General features: G+C 45.2%; 1 protein-coding gene across 6 annotated transcripts; it reads right to left on the reverse strand.

The window, feature by feature from the left end:
- Positions 1-348: 348 nt before the first annotated feature.
- NEK2 (NIMA related kinase 2) lies at positions 349-13652 on the reverse strand. 6 transcript variants are annotated; one of them, XM_086343291.1, is made up of 8 exons: positions 13444-13652; positions 12106-12323; positions 11584-11824; positions 8728-8810; positions 7869-7995; positions 5882-6101; positions 4290-4415; positions 349-1258 (listed from the first exon to the last, which is right to left on the reverse strand). In XM_086343291.1, the coding sequence occupies exons 1-8, from the start codon at positions 13537-13539 to the stop codon at positions 1032-1034; spliced, it is 1338 nt and encodes a 445-aa protein (XP_086199417.1). In that variant the 5' UTR covers positions 13540-13652; the 3' UTR covers positions 349-1031. The 6 variants fall into 6 exon arrangements, with proteins under 6 accessions (XP_086199417.1, XP_086199419.1, XP_086199416.1 ...); XM_086343293.1 differs by having other exon boundaries at positions 4204-4415; XM_086343290.1 differs by having other exon boundaries at positions 11584-11857.
- Between the last annotated feature and the right edge of the window lie 334 nt (positions 13653-13986).

Here is a 13986-nt window from a genome sequence, read left to right on the forward strand (position 1 = left end):
GAGCTTTAAAAAAACCAAAAAGTCCATCAAGACCAAAATGTTTTGCTGGAGGATATTCCAGCAAATGTTCGCTGAGGTCAGGTGTCTTGGGAGTGGCGCAATGACGTTCCGCTGTGGGGACCGTCCCGTGGGGACGCAGGGTGTTCAGCAACAGCCTCCCTCCAACCACGCACTGAAAACACCTCCAGGCCTCGCACTGCCCGTGGTGAGGACCGCCCGCTTGCACAGACAGACAACCGGTCGCCAAGTGACCACACAGCCCTCGGGACCATGTTCCTGCCCTCGCCTCCCGTGCCTGCAACCCATATTAGATTCTCCAACTACGATCAACCTATACGAGACACTGGGTATAGGAAAACTAACCAATTCTTTTATTCAGTGAGAAAGAGGGGGACAAATGAAAGCTCACACACTGCTAAAAAGAATAAAAAGAAAAAAAAAAAAAGACACCACTGTACGGCTCTTGGGAACATCACATTCTCTTTCCTAGCCTCCCACAGAGCGGTGGGTATTTATAAGCGAGATGTCAAGGTATTAGTGACCAATCTATATCCAGTTAGGTTTTCTCTAAGCTAAGAACATTTAAAACCTCAGACTTTTATTAAAACTTCTAAAACATTTAAAACCTCTAGACACGACAGCTGTAAGCACACCATTCAGTCCCTTAAAATGTCTCAGTAAGCACTGCCCCTGAGTCAGTATCTTTCCCTAATAGTATTCCCCATCCCCCTACGTTTAGAATATAACATTTCATGTTCCAGTAGTAATCACACACAGGATTAAAAGCCCAACCAGCCAAGAAAGTGTTATTCTTTCTATGAAGTGTCCATTACAAAAGGAGGAAAAATGAAAGGCGTGGACTTTGGTACAACTGGTGCTGACCGACTGCAGGATTAATACCCAAATACCCTGCCAACTCTAGAAAAGGTGCGGCCCTCGGAACCACAGAAACAGGTCACAGCAGTCGATTTTTCACCCGTAAAGCGCCAGCGACGCGAAGCACCCTGCACAGATCTGTGTCTCTGGCCCGGCTAGCGCATGCCCAGGATCTGCCTGCTTTTCAGCTGGTACGTCTTCTCAATGTCCGACAGGGCTTGAGCGCGAAGCTGAGCGGCGTGAAGCCTTTTTTTCAGGTCCTTGCACTTGGACTTGGAGGTGAGCTGACTCTCAGAATTCTCACCCCGTATGACGTTCTCTTTACTCTCCCCACTGAAATGAACCTTCTTCTTCACGACCGATGATGGGAGATCAAACAGTTCTTCAGAAAGAAAAAAGAAAAAGGGGTTTCAGTTACGCGAACAGGCATTCGGCTCCTCCACACTTAACCAAACTTAATGAACATATTGACTCTCTCAGTTCCCATGTGAAACCTGGGTACCTTCATTCTCTCTGGGACAGGAATGCTAAACAGCATCCAGCTGAGTGTTAAAGATCTTACTGGCTTTACTCAACGACTCGTGACTCGGGTGGCATCGCATCCAGCAGATAGAAGGCGCTCCAAGGAACTGTACAAAATGAAAGCCTTTTACAGGCAGGAGGGGCAGGATGATGAAGTGACACCAGGGCAGAGGGGCCTGCCTGTGGCAAGATCACTTTCCTTTAGGGACGGCAGGGATCTATTAGGCAGATGACCTCACTTGTGCTGACCAGGTAATTCCAGATTGACTAGTTTAGAGATTCCATTCCTGGGAGAGGCTGAAACTGTGATGAAATTAAGCACTGAGTCTTGATTTGATGATCGTTGGTGACAAGTGACTCCATTTTGGATGGGCTGCCTGCCGTGCAGGAGACACAAGAGATGTGAGTTTGATCCCTGGGTCAGAGGAGGAAACAGTAACTCACTCCAGTATTCTTGCCTAGAAAAAAAGTTTTGTGGACAGAGGAGCCTGGTGGGCTACAGGCCATGGGTTTGCAAAGAGTTGGACACGACTGAGCAGGTGACTCTGTGTTGGACCTGTTTCTCTTTTTTAATAGGTCAGGGGCTGCGGCTGGCAGAAGTCAATCAGCCTTCTGATCTGCAGCGAAAAATCAAGGAACGTATGCTTCACTCTCTTATCAACTTTCCTCTTAAGGTTAAATACACTGAAGATTGTGGGCCACAATATAAAACTTCTGGAAATCAATGTTATTTATCTCTATTCTTCAAGTGCCATTCGACCTGGAACACAGTACTTCCAGGTAAGAATGGAAGCAGAAGCTCTGTTTTTATAGCACCCACAGCTTTGGCTAAATACTTAAGAACACATTTTAAAAATGCCTAACTCACCAGAAACTTGTTTCAAAACGAACCTAAGCAAATTCAGCACAATAAAAGTAAATCAAGTGAACAGAGAGTAAAAAATGTGTACTTTTAATGGGAAGAAAAATAATTTACTTAAAGTGGCTACACTGTTAGGAACTAACAGGATTATTTGGGGGTGGGGACTGGCAGGTTTGAATTCCAGAAACTTTTGTTTCTCCTTTGTATTCATTTAAAGGAAATATGTTCAAATATTTACTGAGCTTACTGTATGGGCCATTGTGGACCAAACAAAGGCCCTATTGTGGCAGCTGGAGACAGAGCATCAACAGATAAACAAGTCCACAGGAGGAATATTTGAGGGTGGTCGTGCTGTGGCGGGGGGAAGGGAGGCAGAGGTTCTGGGGGTGTTTGCAGCAATGAAGCCTCATTATAAGGTGACTTCTAAGCAGAGACACGAGGACAGAGAGGAGGGAAGAAGCCACGTGACTATCTGGAGAACATTGCAGACCACAGGCATGGAGAGGTCCCGAGAGAAGAGCAGACTGCACAGAGAAACGCCGCTCTTTGTCCCAACTTCCTATTTCACACACTCTTTCTCCGCAAAGCATTTTAGGAGATTGCTTTTAGGCCTCAACTCCATGGTTTCAAATAGATCCACCTTTATTACCACAAATAGCTCTACCCATTTGAAGAGCAACAGTGTAAACTGTAAATCCTACTAATGAAATAGTTTTAGAAGAAAGAAAAGTGTTTAGAAAATGAATTAGTATTTCATTAAATAGAAGAAGAAAGAGAATTAGCATTCATTAAATACACTAAGGAGCGCTTTCAAAAGATGCTGTTGCTAACTGTGATGATCTCAACTTGTTTTTCTCACAGCTGAATTCTAGAGCCTGAGGATGAGGAGGGGGCATTGCCAACTGTCCTGGGTTCACCAGGGCACCCTCTCCCCACTGCTTTGCTGCTTTTCTTGTTGGTGTTCAGTCGCTCAGTCATGTCAGCCTCTTTGTGACCCCAAGGACTGCAGCCCGCCAGGATTCCCTGTCCTTCACCATCTCCTGGAGCTTGCTCAAACTCATGTCCACTAAGTCAGTGCTTTTCTTAGGTTCTGACTAGTTCAGTTCTTCTAAATATCTCCGACCCACACTGGACACTGCATCCTCACAGCTCATTTTAAGTCTTTGCCATGATTTGCACACAGGTGAATTCTTCTACCTACATACCCTACAAAGTGAAATATAGCGTTCTTCTCTGGGACTTCTCACCCTCCGCTCAAAGACTCTCAGGGAAAGACGGAAATAAATTCTTTAACTGGAAGAGCCGTCCCCAACAGGGCCTTCGATAATTCTCAGCAACGGGCCTGATGCATGAAACTCACCCAGATAAAAATTATTCCTCATTCTATCATGACTTATGTCTAGTTTGTCTTTATGGATGGCAATGTAGAATCTAAGAAAAGTTAAAATAGATATTACAAAATTACTGAAATGGTAGGTAGTCACACTGAGAAAAAAGATACTTCCATCACTAGTTTCATTTATTTCCCTTGCTTATTACAGAGCATATGTAGATATTAAACAATCACACTTTGACATATACATGTAACCGGAACGGGCCTTAGCCAAGACCCAAAAGTGATGATCTGTTCTACAGCTGGTCTGTCACACCTTTTAAGCCACGGTTTCTGTGAAGGATCTGGCAAGTGTTAGCTGGTCATGCGGCAATAGCAAAATGCTGGGGTTTTCACTTAAAAGGGAGAGAAATGTAGAATTCTGATAACACACCTGGAGAAAAATCTGAAAGGCACAGCAATTTTGTATAACCTAATTTTTAAAAATAAATATCAACTACTGCACATGTAGTTTGACAAAGTGAACAAAACTGAAGACGAACTCATCCCCACGCAGAGCCTCACGTCTCTGATCCCAAAGAGTCAGCCACGGCGAGAGCAGAGTCCTTACCTCCACTGAGCCACATCCACCCAACAGCTCAGGACTCTGGAAAGCTAAAGCGGGCAGCAGCTCCTGCTCAGAGCTGGCTCTCATACCTGGGCCGCCCGCCAGAGACAGGAACCTCTGCTCCTTCAGCAGGCTGTAATTCTTCAGCAGACCTTCCGCTCTGGCCAGCTTGTTCTCCGCCAGCCTCTCACGGACACAAAGCTCGCGTTCTCTCTCTTTAAAAAGGGAACGGAACAAAACAGACACAAATGAACGTGGCTCTGGACGTAAACAGTTCGCGTTTACTTATCTTCCTGCTTTTCCTTATCGCAAGGCTGGCTGCCGGGCCGCGGATGAGTCATGTTTGGTGAAGGGTTCCTTACCGTACACTCCAGTCAACCACATGGTGCCCGCGCCATAAGCCAGTGTGTTAGTGTGTTATCTTGGGTTTCCTCCTAAGGACCAGCTTAAGCACAAGCACAAAGTCAGCTGCAACTTTCGGTCCTGATGTGTGGGAATAACTCACGGGGGGAGCAAAGAGCTTCCGCCATCCTGCTCGCCCCTGGGAAGGGCCGACAGTTCATTCTCAGGGCATTACTCGGCCCAAACCCCCTCCCTCCGAGTGAACAACAGCCAAAGAGAAGGGAAAAAACACAGCACAGCGAGGTGGTCCTTCTTTAGACCAGTAACGAAGGCTATTATTTTTTCATGGCCCAGCATTTAGAGAGCGCAGATTTCAGCTGCTACATGAAATTACAGAACACTGAAGCAAGTTAAAAAAAAAAAGTTTTTGCTTGTTTTTTGTGGGTTCTTTTTTTTAAAAGAATGCCATTAACAGAAGAGACTAAGATTTTCAGGCAAGCACAAGCTGTTCCTCCTACAGAGAGTGTATCTCACAGTCCCCGATGATTATCATTAGGAAGTAAAACATTAACTAATGTATTTGCATCCTTTATAAGTACATTTAAATAGAGTACTTTAGAAGTACATTTAAAATTAAATATAAGTACATTCATAAGTGAATGTGCATTGGTGTAAAGCTGCAGAAGTGAGAGCGGGTGGGCCACCAGGGTGGAGGAAACTCACGGTCTCTCTCCCCTCCGTGTCAAAAGGCAGAGCCCTACCGTTGCGGCCGCCCTGTGGAACCCCCACACCGGGCCAGCAGCTCTCACTGCAGAGGCGTCAACAGACTCAACATCAAAAGCTCCTGCGTCCGTCAATACCCATCAGAGGATTTAAACATCTTGTATCCGCAGCCTCTACGGAATGACCTGAACACGTATCGTCTTACACACTGCGTGATTTTAGAGCCGAGCCGCGCTGCAGCGGCGTGTCAGAAGGGAGAAGCGACGCCACCTTGATTCTGGAAGGTGGCGAATTCTAAGAGATTCTTTATGATGGGAAACCTTAGGGCCCGTATGTTAAGGAAGAAAAGAAAAGAGGGACTCTAGAGTACGGAGTGATGACCCCCGTGCCGGGCTGTCACGGTTAGGGCCCGACAGCATGGTGACAGCGGCTGATCTCGGAGAAAGAGGCTCAGCACGGAGGAGCCGCAAGCCTGCTGGAGGCATTTTGGCTGTGCGAGTGTTTATAAAAACGCCCTGCGAGGACAGACGTGAGACCCTCCGTTCAGGCAGACGCTCACACACTAGCATAAGCCTCCGGCAGCGCTGGGTTTCACCCCCCACCCCGCCAGACTTACGCTCCAAGCTTTCTTCCCTGGCCTTGAGGGCTGCCTCCCGCTCCTGTAACTGTATTTCCTTCAGTTTCAGCTCACTCAACACAGGGCTGGAGTCCTGCAGCTTTTCTGGTTCTCCTATTCGCCGCCCTCTCCTCTCAGGATTTCTCCTTTGCTCTTCAGCAACCAAGTTTGCTATCAAAGGATTCTCAAGAATTTCTTCAACAGAAGGTCGATGGTAATCCTGGGGGAAAAAAGACTCGGTGTTGCAGGCAGACTTCATAATGGACGGACTACTTATCCTGAAAGAGCAGTGACATTTAAAACAGCATATATTCCAAAGCAAAAGAAAAGGCTCCTTTACGGTGTGCAGTGTTACAGTTCCATGTCTGTGTACACGACGGGGAGACCCCGACACGATTCCGGCTGCCATCCGTCACCGCGCAGCTGACCCCCTCGCCCACTTTGCCCACTGCCATCCACACATAGATGGGTCCTGAACACCCGAAAGTAAGTTCACCGGCACCTTTAACACATAGATGGGTCCTGAACACCTGAAAGGAAGTTCACCGGCACCTGTAACACATAGATGGGTCCTGAACACCTGAAAGTAAGTTCACCGGTGCCTTTAACACATAGATGGGTCCTAAACACCCGAAAGTAAGTTCACCGGCGCCTTTAACACATAGATGGGTCCTAAACACCCGAAAGTAAGTTCACCAGCACCTTTAACACATAGATGGGTCCTAAACACCTGGAAGTAAGTTCACCGGCGCCTTTAACACACAGATGGGTCCTGAACACCTGAAAGGAAGTTCACCGGCACCTTTAACACATAGATGGGTCCTAAACACCTGGAAGTAAGTTCACCGGCGCCTTTAACACACAGATGGGTCCTGAACACCCGAAAGTAAGTTCACCGGCACCTTTAACACATAGATGGGTCCTAAACACCTGGAAGTAAGTTCACCGGCGCCTTTAACACACAGATGGGTCCTGAACACCTGGAAGTAAGTTCACCGGCGCCTTTAACACACAGATGGGTCCTGAACACCCGAAAGTAAGTTCACCGGCACCTTTAACACATAGATGGGTCCTAAACACCTGGAAGTAAGTTCACCGGCGCCTTTAACACACAGATGGGTCCTGAACACCTGGAAGTAAGTTCACCGGCGCCTTTAACACACAGATGGGTCCTGAACACCTGGAAGTAAGTTCACCGGCGCCTTTAACACACAGATGGGTCCTGAACACCTGGAAGTAAGTTCACCGGCGCCTTTAACTCAGGGGGCTCTGTGTCCACAAAGCGATGCAGATTTTAACTTACCTTTGCTCCCTTTTAACCTAAGAAGGCTCAGCCCCTGTGCTGGGCTGGGTAGCACTGCCAGGGTCCATCTGGGGGCACCCACTGCCCTTGCATCTCTAAACCATATTAAGCAGGACACTGTCTCCCTGACCTCCGATCCTGTTACTTCACTTGTATCCTTCTCTTTGAACTCCCACAGCATGTACCTCTGTTCTTACACCAGCCTGGTCCGTCCCCACCCCACCGCCAGGTTTGTTCTCCATAGTCTCTGAGTTATTTCCCCTCTGCTCTTTTAGCCTCCCTGCCCCACCATTCCCATCTCTCATGGTCTCTAATCTCTCCGAATTAGAGCAGAGTAATAAGATCTTATTATTTCTGGCCCCTTCCTGCACCATCTGCTGCGCTGAGGTAGGCAAGGAGAAGGTGACTGAGGCTCTGAATCCTTACTTGCTACCAGCCACCCGTCAGCAGGGCAGAACACGGGAGGACACTTAAGAGAGCAGAGACGGGCAGCCAGCAACGTGCCAAGGATACATGTTTTCACTCATGTTAATGGAGCAGATTTATCAGCTAAGGAAATCTATTTACCATTTCTTCAGTCTCATTGCTCCACAACAGCACATTTCTTCAGTCTCATTGCTCCACAACAGCACATGCTGCAAAATTTAACTGAGGGATGGAAACATGTCATCTTATAAACTTTACCTTTAAATTTAACATCCTCGTAATAATGTCATTTAATTCATCAGAGTAACGATATGGAATTCGCCTGAATTTGCCCTCTCTGATCTTCCCAGCTAGTTCCTTCTGGTTGAAAGCTGTAAATGGAGGCCTGAAGAGAAAAAAAAAAATTTAATGTAAAAATGAAAATATATAATAAGAAGCAAATCAAAAGCAGAGTTTAAGGTCCAGTTTGTATTTATGTTTCTGCCTCTGGGGCCTTCTTCTGTACCTAAGTTTCCCACCCTTGGCACTTCTGACATTTGGAGCCGTACGGTTCTGTTATGGGCGCTGTCCCGTTCATCCTTATTATGCTTGCAGTGCTGCAGATCCCTGTCCCTCAGACGTCAGCAGCTATCCCTAGCCGTGACAACTAAAATGTCTCCAGACACTGCCAAGTATCCCATGGGAAGCAAAACTGAGGGGGTAAAATTCCCCTTCCCTGCTTGAGAACCCCTACTCTACAGAAGAGTTTAGAATGGAAAAAAGAGAAAAAAGGGAAAGAAGCAGGGTTCTGTCCTGTCCAAACCACCAGACCGCTCGTCCAGATCTTCCTTTCCTTTCTTCCACGGGCCTGACCTATGAGCTCGCCCTGTGAGCTACACTCAGTCTGACAGAGAGGCACCTAACCAGGTCACAAGCTTGAGAAGTCTAGATTCAGCCTCAGGGGTTATGTTATTATTTTGTAACTCGTTTTTTAACCTGCCCATCCACCTTAATTTTAATCCAAGGTATGACTCTTTCAGACTTGAATGTGAATGGATGCTCAAAAACCTGAACCCAGTGACAGGTGACAGACCCAAGCACAGACTTCGGACTAGAAACCTGCCTTCACCATACTTACATTAACGCACATAACTCATACAGCAAACAACCCAGTGACCAGATATCCGACTTCTCGTTGTAGGACATGTGATTCATTTGTTCCTTTAGTGGGGAAAGAAAGGAGGAGTTTAAAGTTTACTTTGTTTTAAAACAGACTCACAGACACAGAGAACATATTTGTAACTGCCAGAAGGGACGCAGGGGAAGGGAAGGACTGGGAGTTTGGGATCAGCAGATGCAAACTATTATATATAAGATGGATAAAAAAACAAGGTCCTGCTCCATAGCACAGGGGTCTAAAGTCAAGAACCTGTAACAAACCATAATGGAAAAGAATATAAAGAAGAATGTGTATGTGTGTATATATATATATAAAACTGAATCATCTTGTTGCATAGCAGAAATTAACACATCAACTATACTTCAATAAAATAATTTTTTAAGTTTGCTTTAAAACTTACACAATTACTCTTGGGACAAAAATGAAACCTTAAAGTTTGATAATAGTCACTCAAAAAAAAAGGAAAAATTTTTATATTATAAATATATCTATAACAAAAGTTTCAAATACAAAAGGCTGATTTCTCTTACATTAGGTCTTACATCATAAGATGGTACTTTATCTTTAAATTGATAATGGAAAAAAGGCAATGATCTTATCCTAATATACTTTGTCATATATAATCCATTCACCTATTTCTCATTCACAAACATTTACTGTGTTACTACAGGCAAGGCACTGGCAACTCAAAGGTGAACATGAGACATCTCTACCTCAAGGAATTCATAATCTAGAAACTCTATTTTAAAGAACCAGAGAAAAGTCTACGATAACATCTAGCTCACATTTAAATGGATAAAGACACCAATGGTTAATTGACTCACCCATTTATGTATTTTTCCCTTAGTCCACTGTATATACCACAGTACTAACTAATAATCTCATTGCCTATTTTAACTGCCTGCCTTTCTTAACAACAGTCCACCATGGCTCTTATTTTCAACAGAGGACACGGAGGCAAGCACTGTACTGAAACCTTCAGGAGGCTTCTGAGTATTCTAAGTCCAACAGGTGAGTCTGGCACCACTTCCTGACAATCAATCCCATAAGGAAGGCTCAACTGATCTAATTACAGGGACAGGAGGGAACAGGAACAAAAGAACTGCACAGGTTTCAAATTTTCCAACCACCACCCCTGGATAATTTTCCTTGGCTTCTATTTGGAATCTGATCCAGTGAGAAAATGACACTCTTCTGGCCATATTGGATCTTAGTCAAAAACAAAACCATTAATTTATAAAATTGTATACTGTAGTCACATTGGTTAACAAAAAGATTTACAAAATCTGGAAGCATTTGTGAATTGCTAAAAAAATAAATCTCTCTCCATCTTTACTCTGCTCATCTTTTGTATTCAACACGTTGATTGGTGCTTTCACTTACTGATTCCAGCTCTTCAAAAGCTACCATGCTCTGCTTAGTCACTTAGCTGTGTCCCTCTCTTTGTGATCCAATGGACTGTAGCCACCAGGCTCCTCTGTCCATGGAGATTCTCCAGGCAAGAATACTGGAGTGGGTTGCATGCCCTCATCCAGCGGGATCTTCCCAACCCAGGGATCAAACCCATGTCTCCTGCATTGGAGGCAGATTCTTTATCATCTGAGTCACCAGGGAAGGCCAAGAATACTGGAGTGGGTAACCAATCCCTTCTCCATGGGAACTTCCCAACCCAGGAATCGAACCAGGGTCTCCTGCATTGCAGATGGATTCTTTACAGACTGAACTACCAGCTAAGTCCCAAAAGTCACTAGAGAGCCATAAATAATTCATATCCTTTGACCCAGCAATTTCATTTTGAGAGCTATACACCAAGGAAATAATCAAAGAGGAAGAAAGAATAATTCCTACAAAGATATACATAGCAGTCCTCCTTAGAATGGTGAGACATTTTGGAAACAAAATATCCAGCAGTAGAGGAAACCAGTAAGTGGGTGGAAACATTACCTCCACAGTAGGAAAAGAAAACAACAACAAAAAAGAACAAATACTAAAGGTTAACACTGCAAAAATATGCTGTGAGAAGTGAGTGAGTCTCCTGGGTCCTGAATCTCCACACACAAGAATCATCTAGGGAGTCTATCATGTATACCTGTGGTGGATTCATTTTGATATTTGCCAAAACTAATACAATTACGTAAAGTTTAAAAATAAAATAAAATTTAAAAAAAAAACACTAAAAAAAAAAAAAAATACAGAGTCCAAAATAAGAAGGTGGAGGACAAAAAGACAAAAAGTTGAGTGCAAAGACCAGTCCAGAGGTCCTAAGTCCCTGGACTGGAGCCCAGGACTCTGCATTTTAAACTATCACTCCAGCTGAGAACAAGCTGGTGTCCAGGACCTATGGCACTCTGGAAGTACCGCACTTAAGAGCAGAGACAAAACCTGTTTCCTCTCTATGATTCCCCAGCTTAGACGTGGCAGCCATGCACTCAAAGCCTGACTTCGTTGCCTGTAGGAGTTTGGCGGTCTGGTGGTGGGGCTTCGCCTTCCAAAGCAGGAAGTGCGGGTTTGCTCCCTGGTTGGGGAGCGAAGATCCCACATGCCTTGTGGCCAAAAAAACAACATAAACAGCAGAAGCAATATTGTAACACATTCAATAAAGACTTTAAAAATGGTACACATCAAAAAAAATAATAATAATCTTTTAATGGTCTGGTGGTCCATTTGAAAAATATCAATTTAAAATAAAACAGTATTATTAATTCTTGGCTATTAGATATTACTAAACAAAGAAATAAACAAAAAGGTCAATTTCCTTGCTTGAATGCTTAGCATTAAGATATTTTAAAAGTATATAAACTTTGAAATACTTACAGGAGACATGTAATAAGGTGTGCCAACAAATGTTTTTGCAAAACTCGTATCGTGGTTTAATATTCTAGCTAGCCCAAAGTCTCCAAGCTTAACGTTCTGCTTGCCATCCAGAAAGACATTGGCTGGTTTCAGATCCCGATGCAGCACAGTGTGGCCACCATCACTTCGTCTGTGACATTCCTTTAGGGCCAGAGTCAACTGAGCCATCACACGAAGAACAAACTCTTCATCCAAGTATTGTCTGAAATCAAAGCAGTTATGTAGCAGGTATCTGCTGAATAAAACCATTACAAAGACGAAAGGATGTGAATTATCTAGTTTTCTAAGTATACACATAGGGAAATAAATCATTTGGATATGAAATTCAAGTGTTGACTGACCAGGGATTTTCTAAAGTACTGTGGATGCACTGAACAAACACAATAAGACTCTCCCCCATTACTAAGCACTTTGTCCCTGATCCTAATCCAGGATGTTTACAGAAGCAAAACTAGGCCCATCTAAGAGGTGACTTCCTCTTACCTTTCCTTGGTTCCCTTTGCAATCACACTAGCTAGGTCTCCTCCTTCGCAGCATTCCATGACGATGTACAGCGTCGTGTTGGTCCGGTCAATAATTCTGTCATAGTAGCGGACAATGTTTGGATGTTTCAGCTCACGAAGCAAATTCACTTCAGAAACAAGCATTTGTTTCTCATTTTCTGTCATGGAGCCATAGTCAAGTTCTTTCCAAACTAATATCTGAAATAAAAATTTCCAAGGTATAAATGAACTCATTATAACTCCAAATTTTTAAAATTAAAAAAAAAAGTTACTTATCTAGTAAACAGATCATACAGTCACTATTATCTAATTTAGTTTAATGAACTGAGGACCCCTGAGTTTATTTCCATAACCTTCCCCTAAGTTTTAAGCGGCAAATGATGCAACAGAGGGTGATGAGGTAGGTTAGGCCGCCCCCAACCCTCTGCCCTCAATGCCTAGTGGGAGGTTGGCAGAAGGTACTCTAGTCAAAGCTGGAGCAGAGGCAGTTGAAGTCCCCGACCATTCCAACTAGTCAAGATTTCCAGGGTAAGAGAACTTAGTAAAGACCCTTCCATCCGAGCTAACTTCCTTTCCATTATTTTTTTTTCTGTGGGTCTACCCACACACCTTGGGAAATATGAATCTAACGATCAGAATAATGGGTAACTTAAATGAATTCTGACTACAAGACATAAAAGTTCTAGGTTCTGATGGTTATGACAGACAGAATTACATTTCTCTAAAAACAGCTCAGGAGTCAGCTACCAGTCACCAACAGAAGGCCCATGGCAGGTCAAAGCAGAAAAAAGGAAGAAAATGGAAGAGAATGGAAAAAAGACAGGAGAAGAAAAAATATACATATATATACACATACATTCTACTTGGCACATTTTATTAGTTTTACTTTGGCCACCTAATGAGAAGAGCTGACTCACTGGAAAAGACTCTGATGCTGGGAAAGACTGAGGGCAGGAGGAGAAGGGGACGACAGAGAACGAGATGGTTGGAAAGCATCACCGACTCAATGGACATGAAATTGGGCAAACTCCGGGAGCTGGTGAAAGACAGGGAAGGCTGGCGCGCTGCAGTCCATAAAGCTGTAGAGTCGGACACGACTGAGCGTCTGAACAACAACAAAGAATTAAGGGACAGATTCACAAATTTAAAAAGAAAAAAAAGGATGCGGCTTCCCATCCCTCGAGAAACCCAGGACAGACACAGATCTGGGGGAGAGGGCTGGCTCTTCTGAGCACCCTGCGTTTCAGACGCACACCGCCAGGCTCCTTGCTTCCTCTGGGCGGCCGGGGGCGGAGGCAGGGACCAGGCCCGCGCTCACCTTGCCATCGCTCTTCCTGCGGATCTTCTGGCAGCGGCCGTAGGAGCCCGTGCCAATGGTGTACAGCACCTCGTAGTCCTCCACCCGAGTCGGCATGGCGGGGCCCGCGCAGGACGCCTACAGGCCGTATCGTCTCCTCGGAGCTGCAGCCACCGACCCGCAGACCTCCAGCCCCGGGGACTGGCAGCCCTGATCTACAGCCCCGGTTTAACCGTCGCGGGCCCCGACCTCGCAGCCTATTGGCCCGCGGTAAGGCCGCTTCGCCTCTCTAGTTGGTTAAGAAGACCACAACACGCTGGGCATCTTGGGAAAAAGGTATCGCTAGGCAACCGCGTAGGCGTCGGTGTCGACTTCCGCTCCCAACCTCCAGGAAGAAAGGGGCGGAGCTAAAGCCCAAGTGGGGCTGGGGACGGAAAGCTGCAGCGGGGGGGCGGTCCCCGCCACCTTGTGCCTCCTCCAGCTGAGGTTGCCGAGGCAACCGAAGGCCAGAGCTCTTTCTTCAGTTTTTGGCGCACAGCCTCAACTGACTGCCTTTGACCTTTG

This window comes from Bos grunniens, chromosome 16 (assembly GCF_055505025.1).
Source record: "Bos grunniens cultivar Pamir isolate PY7600 chromosome 16, Bosgru_T2T1.0, whole genome shotgun sequence".
Taxonomy (NCBI): Eukaryota; Metazoa; Chordata; class Mammalia; order Artiodactyla; family Bovidae; genus Bos; species Bos grunniens.

Bases quoted from the DNA above. Each gene is read 5' to 3' on its own strand.
- NEK2 (XM_086343290.1), bottom strand. From the start codon at position 13,539: ATGCCGACTCGGGTGGAGGACTACGAGGTGCTGTACACCATTGGCACG. The intron at 12,324-13,443 runs GTGAGCGCGGGC...TTTTTATTTCAG, and splicing joins GCAGGAAGAGCGATGGCAAG to ATATTAGTTTGGAAAGAACT. The intron at 11,858-12,105 runs GTAAGAGGAAGT...GGTTTTATTCAG, and splicing joins GCAAAGGGAACCAAGGAAAG to CAGATACCTGCTACATAACT.